General features: G+C 40.2%; 1 protein-coding gene across 8 annotated transcripts in view; it reads left to right on the top strand.

Moving 5' to 3' along the window:
• MITF (melanocyte inducing transcription factor) overlaps positions 1 to 19,897 on the top strand; it is a 102,607-nt gene that overhangs the window by 64,129 nt on the left and 18,581 nt on the right. For all 8 annotated transcript variants that reach the window (XM_071550258.1, XM_071550259.1, XM_071550264.1 and 5 more), the window contains one exon: positions 19,205 to 19,432. In XM_071550258.1, the coding sequence (XP_071406359.1) occupies positions 19,205 to 19,432 (228 nt within the window). The remainder of the gene's footprint in view (positions 1 to 19,204; positions 19,433 to 19,897) is intronic.

Raw genomic sequence — 19,897 nt, 5'->3', positions numbered from 1 at the left:
AAAGGGGCAACATACTTTGGTGTACAAGTATCTGAGTGCTTGACTGCTAGTGCAAAACACTGTTTTCACCCTTCGTCCCAAATGTCCTTTTCTTACGGATGCAAATGTGTTGCTTTGCTCTTGAGAGAAATGTCTTGCGGATGAAGGTATTTGATCTTTCCATCTTAATTCTTTAGCTGTGGTCCCTGTGACACAAAATGCAGCTCCCAAAGTTGTGAGACAAACTGTGCTGCTGCTGAATTGTCCTCATGGGGTGGATAGGGCATTTCTTGGGCAAAGAATGCTGTAAGCAGAGTGAGAAGATAGCTGAGAAACTGCTCTTAATCTTAGAGCTCTTGCCCTGGAAGTTCACATTAGTTACCTGGTAGTTTGAAATAACAATTTTGGCACAGAGAAATCAGGATGTATTCACACAAAATGATATAGGCATCTGGAGGTCCAAGCTCTTACCCCTTTTTAGAAATTCTTGGTGTTTATATGCTAGTTGGTGGTCTTAAGGATTTACTGCCTTCCCACTGGCATGGAAACATCCACAAAATTAAGGAGAGCTCTCTGAGTTTGGTCTGTTACAGCTTCAAAGCACTATTTTTTTTTACGGTCTAGACATATTATCTGCTGGCTGAGTTACCAGACCTTGGGAAAATGGTGGTTCACCACATGTCAGTGGCTGTTTTGGACCTGCAGAAGATGAGTTAATCTTCCTAAAGATTTGTAGATGCCCATAGTTGAGGGTATTAAAAGCATTGATGAGGTTCCAGAGCCCACCAGCTAACAGTTTTTAACAGCTTGTACTAAGTCCTTTTTCAGTCAACATGAATTTAAAAGCCACCTTATTCCTCTTTCCTGGGTGAGCCAAGGATACATGAAGGTAAGTGCTGGTTGCAGTTGTGTTTGTTGAGTCCATGGCTTAATTTGGCAGAAATAGTGCCCGGAGCCAACACGGCGCTGGAAGGTGGAGGAGTTGGGGGAGGCCTGGGGGAGCCTCTGCTGACACCTTTGACAGGCGTTAAATTTTAAATGTGAAAACTTAGATCTGCTTAAAGTAATCTTTGGGTATTATGTATCCTCACAAATATTTCAGTTCTTCAGCTAGTTTGGCAGCATTATTCTCCGAGATGCTGAACCTGTGTAGTGAATGAATTCAAAGTGACAAGCTGGAGACATTCCTGCCATTCAAGAGAGGCTTAAGGAATTTCTTATTGGCTAAATTACAAATATGTAGCATTTTACCCAGCACTGCATGGCAATTTCAACCTGCCTGACCGTGACAAGATTAGCACTTTTCCTCCCCCTCCCCAGCAGTAATTTAAAAAAAAAATAGATTAAGAAGTACCAGGCAGAGATGCAAAAGCTTGAAAGAGTGAAAACCAGCCTTACCTTGAATGATTCTGTCTGTCATTGGATTGGTTCCTTAATTAGCCCCATGTCCTTTAACCTCTTGAGAAATAAGTAAGGGATAAATTTGGGGATAAAGACAAAGACGCCTGGAGATTTACCACACACCGCTAGGTAATTCATCAAGGAATGTTGGTAATTAGCCCTGCCTCTTTCCTTTCTGGCTCATTTAATAAAACTGGTTGATTTAAAATAATGCCTGCTGGTTCATTATCAACTACTTTAAGAGCCAAGTTATGAACTTGAAACAAAACCCAGTATTGTGTTGTCTGCAAAGGACCTGGCAAGCGTGTTTTGTTTTTTCTAAAAAGAAATTACTCTGTCTGGTCATCAGTCTCCCCAGTTTGATAATATTGCTTTGTTTGGATTACCATTTGGCTTTTTGGGTGTATTTATTTCTAGTATCTACTGTGGAGAAACAGAGAAGAAAAAAAAATTAAAATCCAAGATCTTGAAGAGGTACATGTCAGATTGTGTTAAGAAAGCATGGCCTGATGGAATTCAGCTGAATAAGAACTTTACAATAGTAGTAGCCGTCCAGTTGAGGAAATGGGTAACAGTTTTAACCCTTTATCTCTGAGAAGTGAGTGTCATCTACATGTCTTGTTCTATGAGCAAAGTAATCCATTTTACTAACTCATCTCTTTAGTGGAAATTTGTTCCTGAGTTGAGGACAGAACTCATTTGGTTTCTATTTCCTTGGGAAAACAGACATGCAGCATTCTTCCTTCTTCCTTATAGGTGGAAATAGCATTACTTGGAAATAAAATGAGAGGTTTGGGCCAGCTCTGGATGAATACATTGCTGCCCTTTCACTTTTCTGGGAGAGTATCTCGGTGTGGCAGCATCCAGTTTGAGTTTGTTGCATCAACATGTGCTGGCCAGTGGATCTGGTTGGGCTAAACCCATAACAGTTAGTCTATCTGAATTAAAGAATTAAGTTACTGTTACTGTAAATCTGCCTTTAATAATTAATGTCAGACTTGGATTTCAACACTTCAGAAACTGTTGTGGGCTAGAGGAAAAGCAGGCTGTGCTAGCCTTCCACTTGGGGTAGGCTTGCTGATCCTGCATAAGACTTTTTCTGAACTTGAAACTCCTCAGTATCTATCATTTGAGGCAGAATTGGATATGGTGTTTCATTAAAAAACAACATCCTTCTTCTCATCTTCCATATATCCTCTTTGCATCCCCTGGGATAGTTCTTATTCTGGGGGAACTTCTGTGCATTAGTTGCTGCTGTGATCCAGCAAAACCACGTGTCTGCTTTTGTATGTTGGCAGATTAGTAAAATAATAAAAAAAAAGATGTCCTTTGTGGAAATATTACTCTGCCAGTAATTCTTTTGTTACCAGATATGAAAATAACTTGCTGGCTGCAAACACTTGCAGAGAGACCACTGGGGTGGTGGGGTAACAGCTCAACCCTGCAGGTTGTCACCAGGAGCTCTGCCACTGGATGTCAGTTACCTGCTTGCTTATTAATTTGAAACTTGTTAGTAAACTTCTATAGTTTAAATTGACTTAAAACCAGGTATGTTTTTTCCAGTTTGTGATGATGTGGAGCAGAAAATTGAGTATCTTTTAAAGAAACACCAAAACAAGCCCTGACAAACATAATTCTATTTAATAACATTTTTTTAAGTTAGAACGCCCATGCCAAGTTTGGGTTTCCCACATCGTATTCTTAGCTTAATATACTGGAACAATATTTATTATGGACCTCTGTGACTTAGTGTCTAGACCTGTTGAGTATCAGTAGTTGAAGTTCCAGCTAGTTCTTTGAAAATTCTTGTGTAGTGTATACAATCCAAGCAGATTGTTTTCCTGTTGATCACCAGCAGCATGACAGACAGCATTTCAGTGTCAGCATTAGAGTAATTAACCGGTACACAGAGTGCTGGGAAGCACGGATAACTCATCCAGATTGTCATTCGTGGCATTGCACTTCCATGATTTCTCAGCAGATGGCATTACAGTTTCCAAGAGTCTGTAGATTCCCTGTGAAAGCTCTCAGCTGCCCGGGAATTCATCTTTCTTTTTATACTCGGCTGTTAAGCCCTGTTTCGACACATTGTTCTAAACGTGTTGCTTGCTTGTGTTATTGTATCGTAATTTCACCAGTTAATGTCCCAGAGGTGCCTTTAAATCATTAACCAAGTAAAATGCTGTATGTGATAGTCATTGCGTGCAAAAACCAAGCAATGCTGGAAGGTCTGTGAGAGGCAGGCTGCCTCTTTTAAACAAACCTGCTCGTGGTGTAAAAGTAATGAACTTGTTCAGCAAGTAAGACTGGAAGACTAAAAAAACTTCAGTGAGAAAACTGGAATGTGTTTTTTATAGAACAAGTAAGACACAACTGTTCTACATTAAATTCTTCTCCCTTTCTGCTTTGTGCTACAAATCCTGAGTTTTGTGGAAAATGTCAGCTAGTGGAAGAGAAATCATTTGGAGTAGTATTGATGCCATTCTGGAAGAAAACAGTAGTAAATATTACTGTGTTTCTAAATAAATGTGGCTTACAGAGTGCAGAAGCCATTAGCTGCTTTCAGGCAACCCTCCCACTTGAATCCCTGGCTTCTGACAATGACATTTTGGCTGCTGACTTGGCTGGAATCTGTATCGTATCTCCAAGCGAGCACATTGACATCAACAGGAGCGTGTCTTGCGTGTTTAAAGAAACCAAAGTTTCAAAGAGCTGGTTTTCTTCCTTGGAACAATGTGCTTCTTGTATCTGCCTCTCCATCCTCTCCTTTTGAACATGGAGAATGGCAGATCCACTCACCAGGAAGCATCACAGGCCACACAAGTGTTACGGATGCTGAGCATCCGGCAATGCCGGGAGCTTCCTCTGGAGCTCTGCTTGGAGACCCACAGCAGCATCTCAGCATCTTGGGCACCTCAGCATGTTTAATAAATCTGGGCCTAAGGGCTCATTGCTGCAAGCTCCAGCAAATCCTAAGAGTGAGCTTTAGAGTGTTTTTCCCTCACTACCTATCACTGACTTCTTTTTCCTGGTTACAATGAGAGGCCTTGCCAGTAAACTGCTGTATTAAGTTATGCTGGTAATAGTATCAAAACAGAAATTATTCTGACCTAGAATCAAAAATAATTCTTTAATTTGAGAGGAAGTTTGTATGTCAAGAAAGGTGAATTGAAGCTTGCGTTTCAGGCTGTCTTCCTAAAATTTTGCCGCCAAGAAATTGCTGGTTGAAACCATCAAAATTCAGTTTGTGGGAGTAATGGCTGACTGTGAATTAAAACTTTCTGTTCTTTCAGAGGAAAATATAAACCAGCAGCTTCTTGTTAAGGAATAGTCCTTGAAAGGAAGACATTTGAAGGCTTAGGTGTAGAGAACAGTCTGTCTGACTCTTCCAGGTCTTTATAAAGGTCCTGTCAAGGACCCGCAGGCAACACATTAGTTTGTCTTTAAGACAAATGCTTGTAGCTCCCTCAGGCTGTGACTTCTCTGCTTGCATTTTTTCTGTAGGTGTGTGGGGTTGTTTTTGTTTCCTCTGGGTTTTGGGAGCCCTGTCTAGGTGTTCTAGATGTGATGTTCTCAGGAAACACTTATTCCAGTTTACCCATATCAGTGATCCTGAGAGCTGTTGCCCTTAACCAGCATCGCTGCCCTGATAGCAGTTGAGTGATAAACCTGCTTTTGGCAAGATAGCTTGTTTTTACTGGGGAGTAGAGTACTTTTAGAGCTGCTACAGCCTCATACAAAGCAGGGGTGTTCTACTGAAGCAATGTTAGCATTTCAGGGTTTAAAGTTAATTCTCGCTTTATTATAAAAGTGCTTTAAAAGTAATCTGTGTCTTGTTTAGCAGAAAACTCTGAAAAGAGAGACGTCTGTTTAAAATACTATGGCAGTCATCTATATTATCATGACTTACTAATTGAAAAGTTGTCCTCTGAGCTGTCTAAAAGTATTTTAGTGGAGTATTAATTTGACTATTTGACATTTCTGCTTCCTGACTCCCATCAAAACCACACTCCACTGAAATACCTGTGTCTCAAAGAAACAGTTTGTTTAGGGAGGGAGTAAAATGACCTTGAATGAGTCAGCACTTGTGTGTAGCAATCGTGAGCTTTCCTCTGTGCTTTCTAAAAGGAAATGGATTCTGGACCACAGACATCATTCATTGCAGGGCAGTTAATGGGCTCCATTCACATGAAAGTTCATATATTCCTTAAGGGTTCAGCCCTGTGTGCTTTGCTGTGTAAAAGGAAAAATAGTATTTAATCATGCAACTGTGGCTTTTCAAAAGAGTTTATCCTTTTTGTACACTGGCTTTTTGAGGAAAGAAAAGTGGTGTCTTTTGCTCTGGAGAGCTGCTTATACAGTAAGTAGTTGCTCCGTGTGAAGTGCCGCTTCCTTTGTGGGTCACTGTTTGGAACTGCCTGTAAGAAATGAGGGAAAAGCTTCCAGTCGTGGCTTCTTCTGCCCATTTGCAGGATTATGCTTAGAAAACCCTTCTCTCTGATCTTTCACCTTCCCCAAGAAAATACATTATTTCCATTTATCTGCTTTGGTTAAAGGCTGCAAGGACTTGAGTTGGGTCTCGATGGCTCTGCATGATCTGAGCACAAAGTGTGTGGATGCTCCGCTTTGGATGCAAAGTGAGGAATGTGCTGACTGCTGCTGGACCCAGCGAATAATGGCAGATAGCTATGAAGGGAACACAGTTAATTCAACTTTGCATTTTCTTCTCTGCTAGCTCCAGTAAAATGTGCCTAGTTATCTATTGCTGCCAGCTGTACATAAACAGTAGGCCACCTGTGGGGTAAATCAGAAGTAGCTTTGGCTCTTACTCAGTGATGGAATCCTAGAATGATTTGGGTTGGAAGGGACCTTAAACATCATCAAGTCCAACCCCTTCGCCATGGAAAGATGACTGTTTTTTCAAAATCAGCATAGTGGTTTTGGTCACCTGGGTTGGTGCAGTCCTGCAAACAGTTGTACCTGTGCCACTGAGGGATCAGAGCAGTGAGCTGATGTGGCAGGGCAAGAACAAGCAGCTGGGCACCAGCACTGGCACCTTCTTGGGTCAGCTCTGCCTTTAGTGTGGAGCAGCAATGCTATTTTGCAGTAAATTCCCAGTTGCCCCATGTATTACATATTAGCTTTTTTTTGCCCAGTGCTGTTGATGAGTACTAATTAGCTTCTTGTCAGAGAAAATTAAATGAGGAGACCTCGTGTTATTCAGCCACTACTGGGAGTTCAGTCTGTCAGAGCATACTAGAGCTGGTCTGACACCAATGGCTTGAAATGCATTACAGTGTTCTGAACCATTCTCCTGTGGGGTCCCACACCTCACACCATGTTGTTGGCTATGGTGGATGTAGTGGCATCTCCTCTGGCTCCTAGCAGATGTTAAAGTACCCTAAACATTTACTTTTCATCTGTTCAAACTTGATTTAAAGTAACCTGTGTTCAGTGTGGACTTACTTATATTTTTTAAGATCTCTAAAAAATATTGCACCCTGTTAGTAAGTAGTAACATGCTAAAATGGCTTTATACTTGGGGTTTAAAAAAAGGGTGAGGAAGGTCAGGAAGTCTGAGTTAGAATCTAGTTAATCCACATCTAATCTCTAATTACATCCCTAACTCTAGCATCTGGTTGCCTTGAATTGTGTTAAGTTTCCATACTATTTCTTGGGTAGCTAAAACATTGTGTATGTCATCAATCAGCGATGCAAGTTATGTTGTAAAATATGCGTCATGATGTTTGTATTTTTTCAGTGTTAAAAGGAAATGCATGAGTTTTTACATAAATAAATACAACTTTAGTGAAAGATACTTTGACTGTTTCCCCTTGTGAACATAGTTCTGTTCTCGCAATAGCACTTGAAGGGTTACATTAGTGCGGGTCAAGTGCGGTTTAAAATAGGATTCTTCTGAGACCAAGCCTGGGGGCCCTAAATTTCTTTCTCAAAAGACATTTTGATCTTCTGACAAAACTATTACTTCTCAATTTCTTGATGATTCGTATTTGCAACTAACCTTTGGAGAACTGGAATGATAACATACACTCCTCTTTGTGTTTTGTGAATGTGCCTCCCCTGATAAATTGGCAGATTGTGCTTTTTTGAAGTTCAGATGAAACTATTGCAAAGAGTTTTCTGTAAGATGTTTGGAAAGGTGGAATTTTCCTGACGTCATGAAATAAAATGTGATTTCAGTCCTGCAGAACAAGCCCTAGCCCCAGCCTTGGTGGGACTTCATGCAGGAAAGAATCAAGAACTCGTAGTCCCTTACAGGCTCGAGGTTTTATATTTTTGCTCACGTGCTGCAAATGCTGCTGTGACAGGTTTGTGTATATGCCAGAAGAGCATCATGGCAGAATTTTAGACTATCTGTTTATATAGTCTATTTTTCACCATCTTTAAGTTTTTGTGATAAGGAACATACTTGTGCAATATCTGTTGAAGTAATAACCTGAGTGTAGTTTTTTATTACAAGTGCAATGTAAACAGAGCTCCTGACAGCTGACTTGGGTTTTGTCCAAGATTTCATTGCTTCAGTTGATGGTCCTGCCAGTGCCCCATCCTCTGGCCTGATCAAGGGTCATTTATGTGGACAGGAGCTTCTCATTTCACAGTGCAACCAATTACTTGCCTGCCTTATGTGAAATAACATGAGGAGAAGGATTTTCAACAGCTCATCTCAGGAAGACATGGAGGGGCAGGTGTGGAGGAGGTTACAAAATCAGCCAAGTGGCTGGATGTTGTTTTTGTAAGTACAAAATAGATAGTGATGCTGTCTTTATACATGTAAGACCTGAGATCTTAAAGGGCTGAAGTGCTGCCATCCTTGTTTAATAGATGAGCCTTTGCTAGTCTTACATTTTTCTGTCAGCCAAGTGGTAGCTACTCTCTGGCTGTTATGGGAATAAGATCATGGGGTGATGTTGTGCGGGCTATTTGCCTTAAATATGTCTTTCTATTACAGAGTTCTGGTGGCATGCCTTTAGCTAAGAATTAACTAAAACACTAAATTTATTTGAGGTTTCTGGGTTTAAAATTAGAGTGGAATAAACAGACTTTTTTTTTACTGTTGTTGTCTTTTATCTCCTGTGGCTCCTGTGATGTTTGCTGTGGCACCTACTTTGTGAGTAAGATGTCAGGAAAGATGTGAAGTTGCTTAATGGGAGTGTTGGATGTCAGCACTCTACTCCCTAGGAAGAGCCACCATCATTCAAGGTAACCCTGACAGTGCTGGCTTTCAGTTTTGATGCTCTGTAGCATCACTTTGGCCCTGTGGGTAAATTCTCATCCAAAGCAGTGCCTTGCCACCTTGCACAAGGAGTGACCCACCTTTGTGGCTTGCCAAAGTCCTCAAAAAAATTTCAATTTTGGTCTTTAGCAGAATGGTTCAGATCAGAGCCAGCTTAGTTTGCATGAAGGTGACTTGGATTATTTTACCCTAGCGAATATGATGATCAAGCACACTGAGCTACTGAAACTGTTTTATTATAACTCAGTAGGTTTTAATACAGTCATAAATAACAGCACAGCTCGTTGAGCAGAAGGATAAGAATCAAGGAGTTCAGTGGTAAGCCAGCTTGCATTTCCTTTACTTAAGTGAAGTCAGTGATTTATTATTATTTTAGGCCATGTCTAATGATCATATTAGTGATGTGAATAAAATGGATGTATCTGGAGTGCTTTATTGTTCTATTTATCCAAGCCTTCCATATTGAGGCTGACATGAGACATCATCAGCTGTAGGCAAAGTGGTATAGAGCCCAGCTAAAACTTTCTAATTCTTTATTAACTGTGGCATATAGAAGCTCAGGACATGTTAACAGTGTAGAACTGGTTCGAATTAACACAATTTCCATTCTCTTGTTAACTTCTTCTGGTGGTGTCGTATGTTTGTTGTAAAACAAATCCCCTCCAAACAGGCTCATTCCAGAACAAGTGTCCTTTGTTCTGTGGCCAGTGTGTTCACAAAGTGGTTTGTTATAATAAATGGTCCTTTCAAAATTATTTTCTCTTATTTTTTGATGAATCTTCAGAATTCTTGGTAGGATGATTTTCCAGTAGGTACTGAAAGCTGTTGCAGCATGCACTGGTTGGGTTTAGTGTACTTTTGTTTTCGTATTTGGGTCATGATTAGTGGCATGTTCTTGATATGTGCTGAGAGCTGCCACAGGCCCCATGTAATTATGTGAACCATGAATGTAGCGCTCTTTCACCTGGATCTTTTCTAGATAAGTAAGCCACAGGAGTAGGTGTCTTTGGACAGATATTGAACAAGATGTAGAGGTTGGACTAGATGATCTTTCAAGGTCCCTTCACCCCAAACTCTATTCCAAGATGTCCTTCTAATGTACAATGTGCCCCCAAAGTGAAGTGATTTTTTCTGTAATAACCCAAGAGTTGCATCTGAGTTTACAAAATAGCTTCCATTTAAAAAAAGAGAAGTGTACAACTGAGTGTTTGATATATTTTGATCTGGTGCCATCTTTACATCTCTTTCCCTCTCTTGTTTTTGGTACTGAATGTTGAAGTTGTGTAAATAAATACTTTGGTAGCCCACGGGCAATATTCTGAACACCAGTTCTTTCTCAGAAGTTAACACTGTGGATTTGAAAAATTTGTAAATCGAACTCTCTTCTTGCTTAGCCCCAAAGTGCCAACAATTACATTCCTCAACACTGGAAGTTATCTTGGCTCAGATCTGTGTCCATATGCTATGAATCGGAGCAACCCTTCACAGACCTTGCAGTGACAAATGAGACCAGGGTTCAGGGTATGAAGTTTTAAAATTTATGAAAATAATAGCTTGGGTGTTTTTCCCACTCTTACTCTTTATTTACAGTTTGGGTAAAATAGCCTATTTTAACTTAATTTTCACCTGGGAAAAGCCAGTGTTGCATGACACTTTAAGAGAAGTTCATGCAGGGGCAAAGTAGATTTACTACATTAAAATTGATTTTGGCATGGAGACTTGGAAGTTACTTGAATTTTATGTATTAAAGTCTGAACAAGAAAACAACCTATCCCATTTACACGTGGGTAACTGCATCTATAGGAAGGTGATAATAAGGAATTTTATTTTAGTCAGTGTGTGCTCTCTTTCCCACTGTTTTAAGCTTAGCCCTGGTTAATTTTTACCCAACATCTTGTATAAAACTGATTTCTGTTTCTCCTTTATTCATTTTCTATGGAAGATGCCATTATTTTCACCCAGTCCCACCTGTGTTCTTTACATTTGAGGAATGAGTGATGATGAACAACCTGAGGAAAAACAGGTGTGGAGAAGGATGCCTCTTCTTACCTGTGGAAACTGCATCCTCAGGGCACTGCAGGAAAGTAAGGAAAAACCTTACATTACTCCTTTTGTATAGCAAAGTGCATGCTGTCTTGGGCTTGGGCTCTAGAAATCCACCCAGAATCTCCAGATCGTGTGCACATGTGAAGGCTGGTGTGATTTAAGCAGTAGACTGACCTGTCAAGGATGGGTATTCTGTGGAAAATGCAGTGAAGTCTTTAAGACACTGTTTTTTTCCAGCCATTTTGGAGTGCACTGGAGACCTGGAAGTTAGACTCTGTTGTTCAGGTCTAGCAGGGGTTACTGCAGGCTGGAATGGTGGCTGGGTCAGTAAACCCTGTTAAATGTCACTGACAGTCCTGCTCAGGCTCTTAGTACGTGACTGCCAGTCAAAGCTGGCACTGGCTCCTGCTGTGCTTGGCAACCTCAGGAGGAAGATAAAGTTGGACCAATACTTTTACTGCTCTAATGTGACTCTTTCAAGTTGATGGTAAATTGTGTTAGAGTGGTCTGGTGAATCTTCTGTTGCTGTTGCTTGGGCTGTAGGAGGGGTTGGGTGATTGTGCTTAGGCTGTAAAGGCTTTGCAAGGGGAAGGTGGGAGCACAGGTGGCTCCAGACCATGTTCCCGAACTGGTTTTGGGCTTTCAGGCAGCTGACGTATCTGTAGTCCTGTGACTCTGCTCCTTCCTGAGTTCACATCTCTAAGCCAAGTCTTGCAAGAGCTTTGGAAGGAACTTTATGTCTATCTTTGACAATTCCTGTAAGGCGGAGCCATTCGTGTGCTACCATGAGCAATCTCAAACCCTCTAGTGCTGATGAAAGTGCTGCCCAGCTTCCTTCTGAGGGAGGAGGATAGCAGAAGTGGACGTAAATATTTGGTGCTTGAATTAAGCTGTTCACCATGGCAGTACCGTAATTCAAACTTGCCTGTCAGATGCAGCTGTGTGGCTGATGTTTTTGCCTGTTAAGTCATAAAATATTTACGCTCAGAAGCTCCTGGGGTAGGTGAAATCATTGCAAAAGATTTGTGTCTGACACTTTATGGAGTCAATTCCTTGTCTGTCCTAAAATGTTGTAGTGCATTTTGGTATCAGTAGCTGTATAAAATAAAAATTTATGGCATGTGTGTTGGGAAGTAAACAGCTCAAATGATGGTTTCCTAACAAAAAAAAAGAAAAACAAAAAAACCTCAAAAAAGCTGGACTTCAAAAGACCTGATCCTTCTGAAAGGCAGACTTGTGGAATGGCAGCTATGCATGCTACTGACCTGCAAATTACATCAATTGCTATCTCCTTAAGCAAATTTGGCTAACCTCTCTTTGATTTCCTTAGGTACAGTTGTCATGTGCTTCTATAGCTAAAGAACAGTTTTTAAATACTAACCCACCAAAACTTTGTTCTTGTTTGCTTCATGTCTTTCCCTGGGATGAAAAGTCACATTACACAGAGGAATTTGATGATGGACTAAGCAACCCCTGGTTGTGTAAACAATGTTCATTCTGTGCAATGTGCCATTTCTTTTTTATAACTATGTGCTTGGAGATGACTGTTGGATACACTTAAACTGCAGTTGTGATGCCAGTTCTTAAATAACGTTCTCATATCTGCTTTTGTTCTGAAGTTCAGAGGATCTTTGGGTGAATTAGGTAATCAGGGAGTTTTGTTGTGCTACTTGATGTAGTTTCCTTGTCTTTGCCATGTCCCAAAGTAAAATGATGGAATCAAGTCATCCTGCTTTTCATTCCCCAGTCAGTAGTAGTTACTCTTTGCCTTTTTATTGCTCTTGGGCTTTCTAGTCAGTGTTGTTCTGGCCATTTTTTCTGGGAAATGGGCTAAAAGAAAGAGACGCAAATGTGCTGTAGAAATGTTGGGGTTAAGGGGAGAATGGCAGCTGGAGAAGTTACTGACTGGGTTTATCTGTTACTGAATTCACAGTGGCCCTATGGGCAATGATCTATCACAGCCCAATAAACTTAAAATTGATGACATTACAAATGAGGTGGCTCTTCCATCTTAGAGCAGTGGAAAGTTTTCAGAAAGCAAGAGGACTGAATTTCTCATGTGAAGCTACTTCAGACCACTGACATCCTTAGGGGTAGAAATGTGATCCCGTTGTTTAATGTTTGAATGCAGCATGTGGGAAAATGTCATTGAGGATGAGTTAAACCATTGTCTGGCTGGTTATTTGGATTGGTCCGAGTTGGGTGGTAGGAGGGTATTTCCTGGCATCACAGTGAAAATCATGATCGATATTTAATGAAGTAGTTAAAGGGGTTTTATGGTCTGTAGGTTTTTCAGACTTAGTGGACCAATCTGTGGTGAATATGATTTGCAGAATCTTGAATCTGGATTGGAAAACTTTATGAGAATAAATCACTTACTATAAGTAGCACTAATTGATTTTCTTTCTCATATATCATATTCCTTAATTCTTTTTCCCCTCGCATCAAAGGACAGATACCTATTTATGCAGCTTCCTGTTTTTATTCTAAGTCTTAGAAAACAACTTGTTGCTGCTGCTGTTTTCATTCTTGAAAGTAATAGATTAAAACAACTTTGAAAAGGAGCTTTGAAGCCCAGGACTGGTGAGTTGAACTGGCTTTCTGCTGCAGTGGACCCAGCTGAAGCTTGCAGAACACTTCAGTGGCTGTGGTTTCATATAATTTTTCTTTGGGTACCATTAATTGTTAAATGCCACAGAATTTTAACCTTTCTTGAAAATCCCATGACTTTTAGCTGTCTAAGCAACAAAAAGTTCTATTGAACCAAGAAAGCTGACGAAAAAGTATTTTATTTGTAATTGTAACTGTAAGTCCTAAGGCAATTTACTTGGAACAAATGGTCTTTTTAATTAAAAAAAAAGTGGGAATGGGATGGGGAGAAGTCTTCTTCCCCCTTGGTTCACCATCCCCTGGCATGTCCCTGTGCCCGAGCCTCTCTCAGCTTAAATGAAGCATTGAGTGGTTTACTGTCAGAGGAAGTTTCAGTGATGATTTTGGTGAGAAAAATCTCCTTCCGTGTGGTTTTGGGAATGAGAATGTGCTCCATCCCAGCTCTTGGGGGCCAGGGCAGTGATACAGCCTGGAGCTGCTGGCATTGTGATGGCCTTTAGTCATTTGTGTTGCACCAACAGAGGATTTGGGGCATTTTCAGCTTTGCTTTGAAAGCAGTGGTACTTGGAGATATGATAACTAAGACACTGTAATTTTAAGTCATGATTGAGATGGAAAAACCAATACTCAGTGTTTCACCTTGAAGAAATACTCTTAACACAAGATACACTGTGTTTGTTCTTGCTTCCAGAGGTTACCCATTGCAAAGAAATCAAACCTATGCAAGGACAAATTCATGAGTATATCAGTAACAAAGACCAACTAACTTAGCTTGGTCACCTTCATCCAGATGTACCAGTGGCTCAAAGCTTGATCCTACTGCAACTAATCAACTTCCAAGGATGGTTGAACTTGATGATCTTCAAGGTCTTTTCCCACCTAAATATTTCTATGATTCTATGATCTTGAAGTTTTCCTAGAGGATGATTGGTAGTAGTGCCACAGGTAATTGAAGATTTTATTCTGGTGTAATTCCCTGTTATTTTTATCATTAGCCATTTAGTTTCTGGATTACACTGTGCAAAATGTATTTACCAAACCATTAGGCTTTTCTGGCTTGTTCCTACCCAAGAGTGAACTCCTGGGTGCCTCTGCAGAAGAGATTTGGTCTGTGCATACCTGCTGGGAGTGTTGATGCATTGCTCTGGTCCTGTGTAGCACTGTTCCAAGTTCTTGCCATCATAAGCGAGTTGTTAGGAAATTAAGTCTGAGTGATTCCCAGCAAGACTTGACCAGAGGAGTTAGTATCAGCAGTATTGTTTCAGTTGTTTGTGTTGGCTTCATGCAGAGGAACTGCTTGAGCCGTGTGATTTGTGCTTAAGCACACAGCTATGCTTTGTGTTTAAATTCCTGAGCCCCTGATCACTGTAGCGGGAAAGGCTTTTAATTTTGAAAACTGAAGGAAATATGTGGGTCTACTCAGAGGTTCTGTCACTGATGTGTAATATAATAAGGATTTTGAAGAACGTAGTCTGAAGTACACCCAAAATCCCCACTGATACGGTGTGTATGCTTAAAGCTAGTCAAAGTCATTGACTAAATGTTTGCTTGATGGACTCTAGACCTAAGGGCTTGGAAAATCTGTTCTATGTGTACAGGTTATTTCTGTTGTTTCTGTGATGTGAAAGAAAACAGGTACCTTTGCAAGAGATGTTTTTTCTTCTACTCAGATACTTGAACTGGCTGTATGCCTGGAATTAGCAGTCAGATTTCAAGATTAGTGAAGATATGAGAAAGCCTTTCCCCAGTTTGAGATAATGTGGTTCTTCAGGATAGTCCAAAGTGTGAGAGGAGAGTTCTGAGTAATCAGCATGACTCCATCCAAAACTTTTCCAGCCCAGCTCAGCCTTGTAGGGCCTAAGCAGAGATGCTGCTGAGCTGGCATTGCAGGCAGTTCTGGGATGAAAACAGTTTTGGGGCTCTATTTCTAAGGCAGTGTTCTGTGTTACTCAAATAGGCAGAACACTGATTATCCAAGCAAATTGAAAATGCACCCGAGTAGAAATTGAAAGTACAGTCACCTTGTGGGTCTTTCTGTGCTGACTCCAAGCTGTGGGCTGCCACTTGGATATCCTTGATCTGTGCTTCCTTGTAGCCACATTCTTGTGTTACTATTGTGTGATAAATTTAGCTTATTTTGCCATCTTGTCTTGCTCATTTCTGAAGTTCTGCATGTGATATTACACTACTTCTTGCTTGTCAATACCAAAATGCCCAAACACAAATGTTCTACTCAGTTTAGTAATGATACAGCAGAGCTTTGGTTGAGATTCCTGGAGATAGATGGGTGAGAGAACCAGAGGATTTGGTTTCAAGTTGTTTTATTTTTTCTTTCATGTCCTCATTCAGTCACATTTTTTAGGAAGTGTATCCAAACCAATAATTTGCCATCTTTTGCTTTGTGTCTTATGAATTTGGAAGAACAACAAGAACTATTCTTCACCCAAAAGGCTGGAAGGGGCTGAGGACCAAAATTAGATCTTAAGTCAAAGCTTTTATTCATGGTTTCCAGTTCAGGGTAGTGGAATTTCATTGTAGGGTTATTTTGCAGCTCTTTGCTCGTGAGATATTTTGTGAAAAAGGAAGACTACTTTATGGTTTATCTACAGGCTGGCTGTGACTGGTGCATCTTGGGGCATTTGCCCAAGTAGGCACATTTGGGCTGTCTTTGATGTAGGGACTGTAGAAAAGGATGCTCTAGGCCAAAGACAGAGCTAGTCTTAACAAGCAGCAGAGTTCATAAAGGCAGTCCCCACCACATTTCCGCAATGGAGCTCCTAAGGCAGCTCAAGAGAGCAGCCAGTGACACAACAGAGAATCAAACTCAAGTTTCTCAGATGCCTTTGTGTAGCCTGTTGAACCTCTGCTTGGCCAGAGTGAGGGTAGTTGAAACTGGTACTTCTGTCCAAGAAGGAACACGTGCAAAGCAGTTTCAGTCCTGTGGGAACTCCTGTCCCTTGTTGAGGGGTGGGAATTTTTATATTGCATTCTCCTCCATTTGAAAAATAATTGTATGTTCTTGTATTTAAATGTGAATGTATGTTTGACCAGCTGTGGATTAAAAGAAAGTGTTAAGTCCCTGAATATCTTCTTTACATCACTTTGGAGCAATTTAATGACAGAAGGAGACAGCGCTCTGTGTCCTTTGGTTCACTACTGGACTTGTGTGAGATTATGACACCTGGAGTCACGTTTTTTTCTCTTGCCTTCCTTGGCATGCTGGAGGCAGCACAGCCCTTTCAAAGAAAATAAATACATAATTGAGTAGCAAAATAACTCAAAATATTCTAATGTAGTATAGTACAACAAAATCACAGGGAGAGTATGTTCTTGTGAAATAAATTTGTGCTTTGCCAACAAAAATCCTGTGTCAATTAGGCAGTGTGTGTTTCAAAACTTGACAGGTAGTGGAGTGAGTTCAGTGTGTTAGTATATGGTATAAATAATGTAGCATTTGATGATGTAGAGCTGAGATGTAGATCTTGGAATTTTGCTTGTCTCTCTCCTGGGAGCGTGGAGGGTGGGTAGGAGTTGGGTGCAGAGAGGAGATGCTTTTCTCCATCCTGCGATGGAGAACAGCTGTTGTATCTGATGCCTGTGGAGGAAAAGGAATGTGCAGATTCTGTCAGATGAGTAGGGCTTGTTTTTAAAATAACATAGCCAAAGATAAGTGTTACAAAAATAACTCATTTACTAATAAATTTATTTACTTCTAAGTTGAAAATTTAGTGAAAAATAGATTTATCTGGATAGTGTAGCTCTTAGCACTGGGAATAGAAAAATTGATATTGCAGTTTAGTACTGACAAAGTAAGTATTGTACTTATCACAGCAGGCTTTGGTATTGTGTTGTTTTGTGATTTAATGCAACAGAGCAGATTAAACTCTCTAGAAATACCATCTTAATGTGCTTCCCTGTGAGCAGAGACTTTGGAAAATAATGCCAATTGAGTGGTTTCTATGGCTATGCTTGAGTACAGACTTCTATCAAGGTGTTGGATAGAAGAAAAAAGTAAGTTTTGGACTGTGGCCCCTTGCAGATAAGTGCATTTGGAACATACTTTATCCCACTGTCAACCATTCCTGAACTGGAAAACTTCTTTCATCCCTAGATTGAGACAGTTAATGGTTTTGAAGCACCAGTGGGGCTGAGGACAGGGTAGAGCTTTTATAAGTGCTTCATGTTCCACTGCTGGTCCTGGGTGGACCAGCGGCTGGACCTGGAAGCTGAGGTCTGTGTAGCCCATGGATTTATCCAACACACCCCACAGCCAGGGGATGTGCGTTAAGTTCCTAGGGCATTTGTTCAGTTATTTCTTACTCTGTCCTTAAAAACTTTTAACCTTACTGCTAAAGAAAACTACCATTGTCTGTTAGTAAGACTGGAACGAAAGCTGAATAGTGAATTAGCCTTGAGCAAACTGTCAATCTGACTTTGATAGCCCATCACTTAAAAGGTCCTTTTATGTTTATGAAAAAGCATGACATCAAAGCCAGGGGGAAAAAAATACCAATACTTAGAGCTTAACTTAAACTTGCATAACTTCCGTGAAGAGCCCTTGTGTGAACTGTTTGTTTCTCCACTTGCATGGCTAATTAGTGTAGGTTACTATAAGTCTGAGCAGTGGCCATCAAGTTTCTTCTGCTGATTTGGGGTAGCGTGTTTATGGTGCTTCCATATGTGAATCCCTCAAACTGGAGTAGCATAAAGCAAAGGATATTGTAGTCGCTTCTCTTGCAACCTCTCAGTAGCATGCTGGAAATGCTTGAATATAATCATTATCAGGTGAGTTGTTGTTGCAGACTTATTTTAAAACATGTTGCTAAGAAGGTGTACGGTATACAGGAAACCCTTTTCCTCTTGTGTCTTGGATGCTTTATTTAATTTCTTTCACATCAATAAGTGGGGAACATACATAGTTGCTTGTAACAGCAAAAGTCACTTTAATGAAACTATTTTATAACTTCTCAGAGTATTACTGTATTTTGGTTTGTTTTCTATCTTTTGGTGAAGGTGCTAATGACCAGAGAAAGGTGACAAAGAGTTTTCAGGATATGGTGGAAATTTTTTATGGAAAAAAATTGCCTTTCTTCTCTTGCTTATTTAGAGTGCACAACAGTGGTTTGGTGTGAGGTTTTTCATATTTTGTATATTAAAAAAATTCTAAGTACTGAAGAGCTTATCTTAAATACAAAAATAGCTGTTGCTGAGGACAGTGATTGATCTGAACTGAAACACTTCTTTTCTTGCATCTTATTTGCATGATGTGTTTATAAACAGGCTGTCTTATTTATATATGATTTAGGCCATATATCTCATATATACATAATCTGTAGGCAGAAAAATGGTGTTGTTCTAGTTTAATCGATGTATTAAATTAAAAAAAACAAAACCTAACAACCAAAATCTAAAAAAACAAACAACAAACCTTTTGACCTCTTTGTTATTTGACATCGGATCACGAGTAGCAATCCACAGTTCTTCATTTTCATTGGTAGCTACTAACAAGTAAAATGAGTCCTGCAGTACAAGTTGTTTCTCCATATTTTAGTGGAAACTAAATGTCACATAACTGAAGGTCTGAAAGCAGAACCGTCTGTTCTGCAGTATCTGTATCAACTGCAAACCCGAGTGTTGGGCTTAAGTGAGAAATCTCATGTTGTAGAGAAATAACTGGAACTTCTTGATTTACTGTTAATAATTCAGTTATTGAAACACTGGGTCATAAACTGATTTTTTGCCCCCAAATGTGAGTTAGTGAAGCGCTGTGATCTTTCATGAAGCTGCTTTCATGGAGGTTTGTGCTTTGTTAATGCTTAGTTGGTACCCATGTCACAAATGCACAGCTCAGATCGATAACACCTGTGATGACGCTGTAAAACAATAAAGCCCTTTTTAAATTATGTTGCACAGGTGCAGACTCACCTTGAGAATCCAACCAAGTACCACATTCAGCAGGCCCAGCGGCAGCAGGTAAAGCAGTACCTCTCTACCACTCTAGCAAATAAACATGCCAACCAAGCCCTGAGCTTGCCATGTCCAAACCAGCCCGGGGATCATGTCATGCCGCCTGGAACTGGAAGCAGCGCACCCAACAGCCCGATGGCAATGCTCACCCTCAACTCCAACTGTGAGAAAGAGGTAATAATATGCTCTCCTTGCTCTTATTCTTCAGTAAAATGGAATGGCAATCTGTTTTAATTTGTTTTAAACTATATTTGCTCATTGTTAAGATGTTATATTTATCTTTTCTGAACCTCATGAAAATGTAACTGATATCTCTGTGTCTGCCTGATTAGTAGGTATTTGCAAAGAACATTTTGGCAAAAAAAAACTGTGTCCCACCAACTTCCTCTTTTGTAAACTGTATTAGCTAGTTTATACTTATTAAAACTAGTTTTCTTTTTCTCCACCCCGTTGCTTGATGCACACAGTGAATAATTGACCTTTGGAGGACACAAAGCAGCTTTGTATGCTGTAGCTTTCTGGAATAATGTTATTTATGGCTCATTCGGCTAGAAAGAGCAAAGAGCATAGCAAAAATAACTGAAAAAACACAAAACTTTTTTGAGATATTTTAGGTATTTTTACGGTAAAATTTGAGCA

This window comes from Pithys albifrons, chromosome 3 (assembly GCF_047495875.1).
Source record: "Pithys albifrons albifrons isolate INPA30051 chromosome 3, PitAlb_v1, whole genome shotgun sequence".
Lineage (NCBI taxonomy): Eukaryota > Metazoa > Chordata > Aves > Passeriformes > Thamnophilidae > Pithys > Pithys albifrons.
The sequence above is the reverse complement of the archived record's forward strand: the minus strand, read 5'-3'. Positions and strand labels throughout refer to the sequence as shown.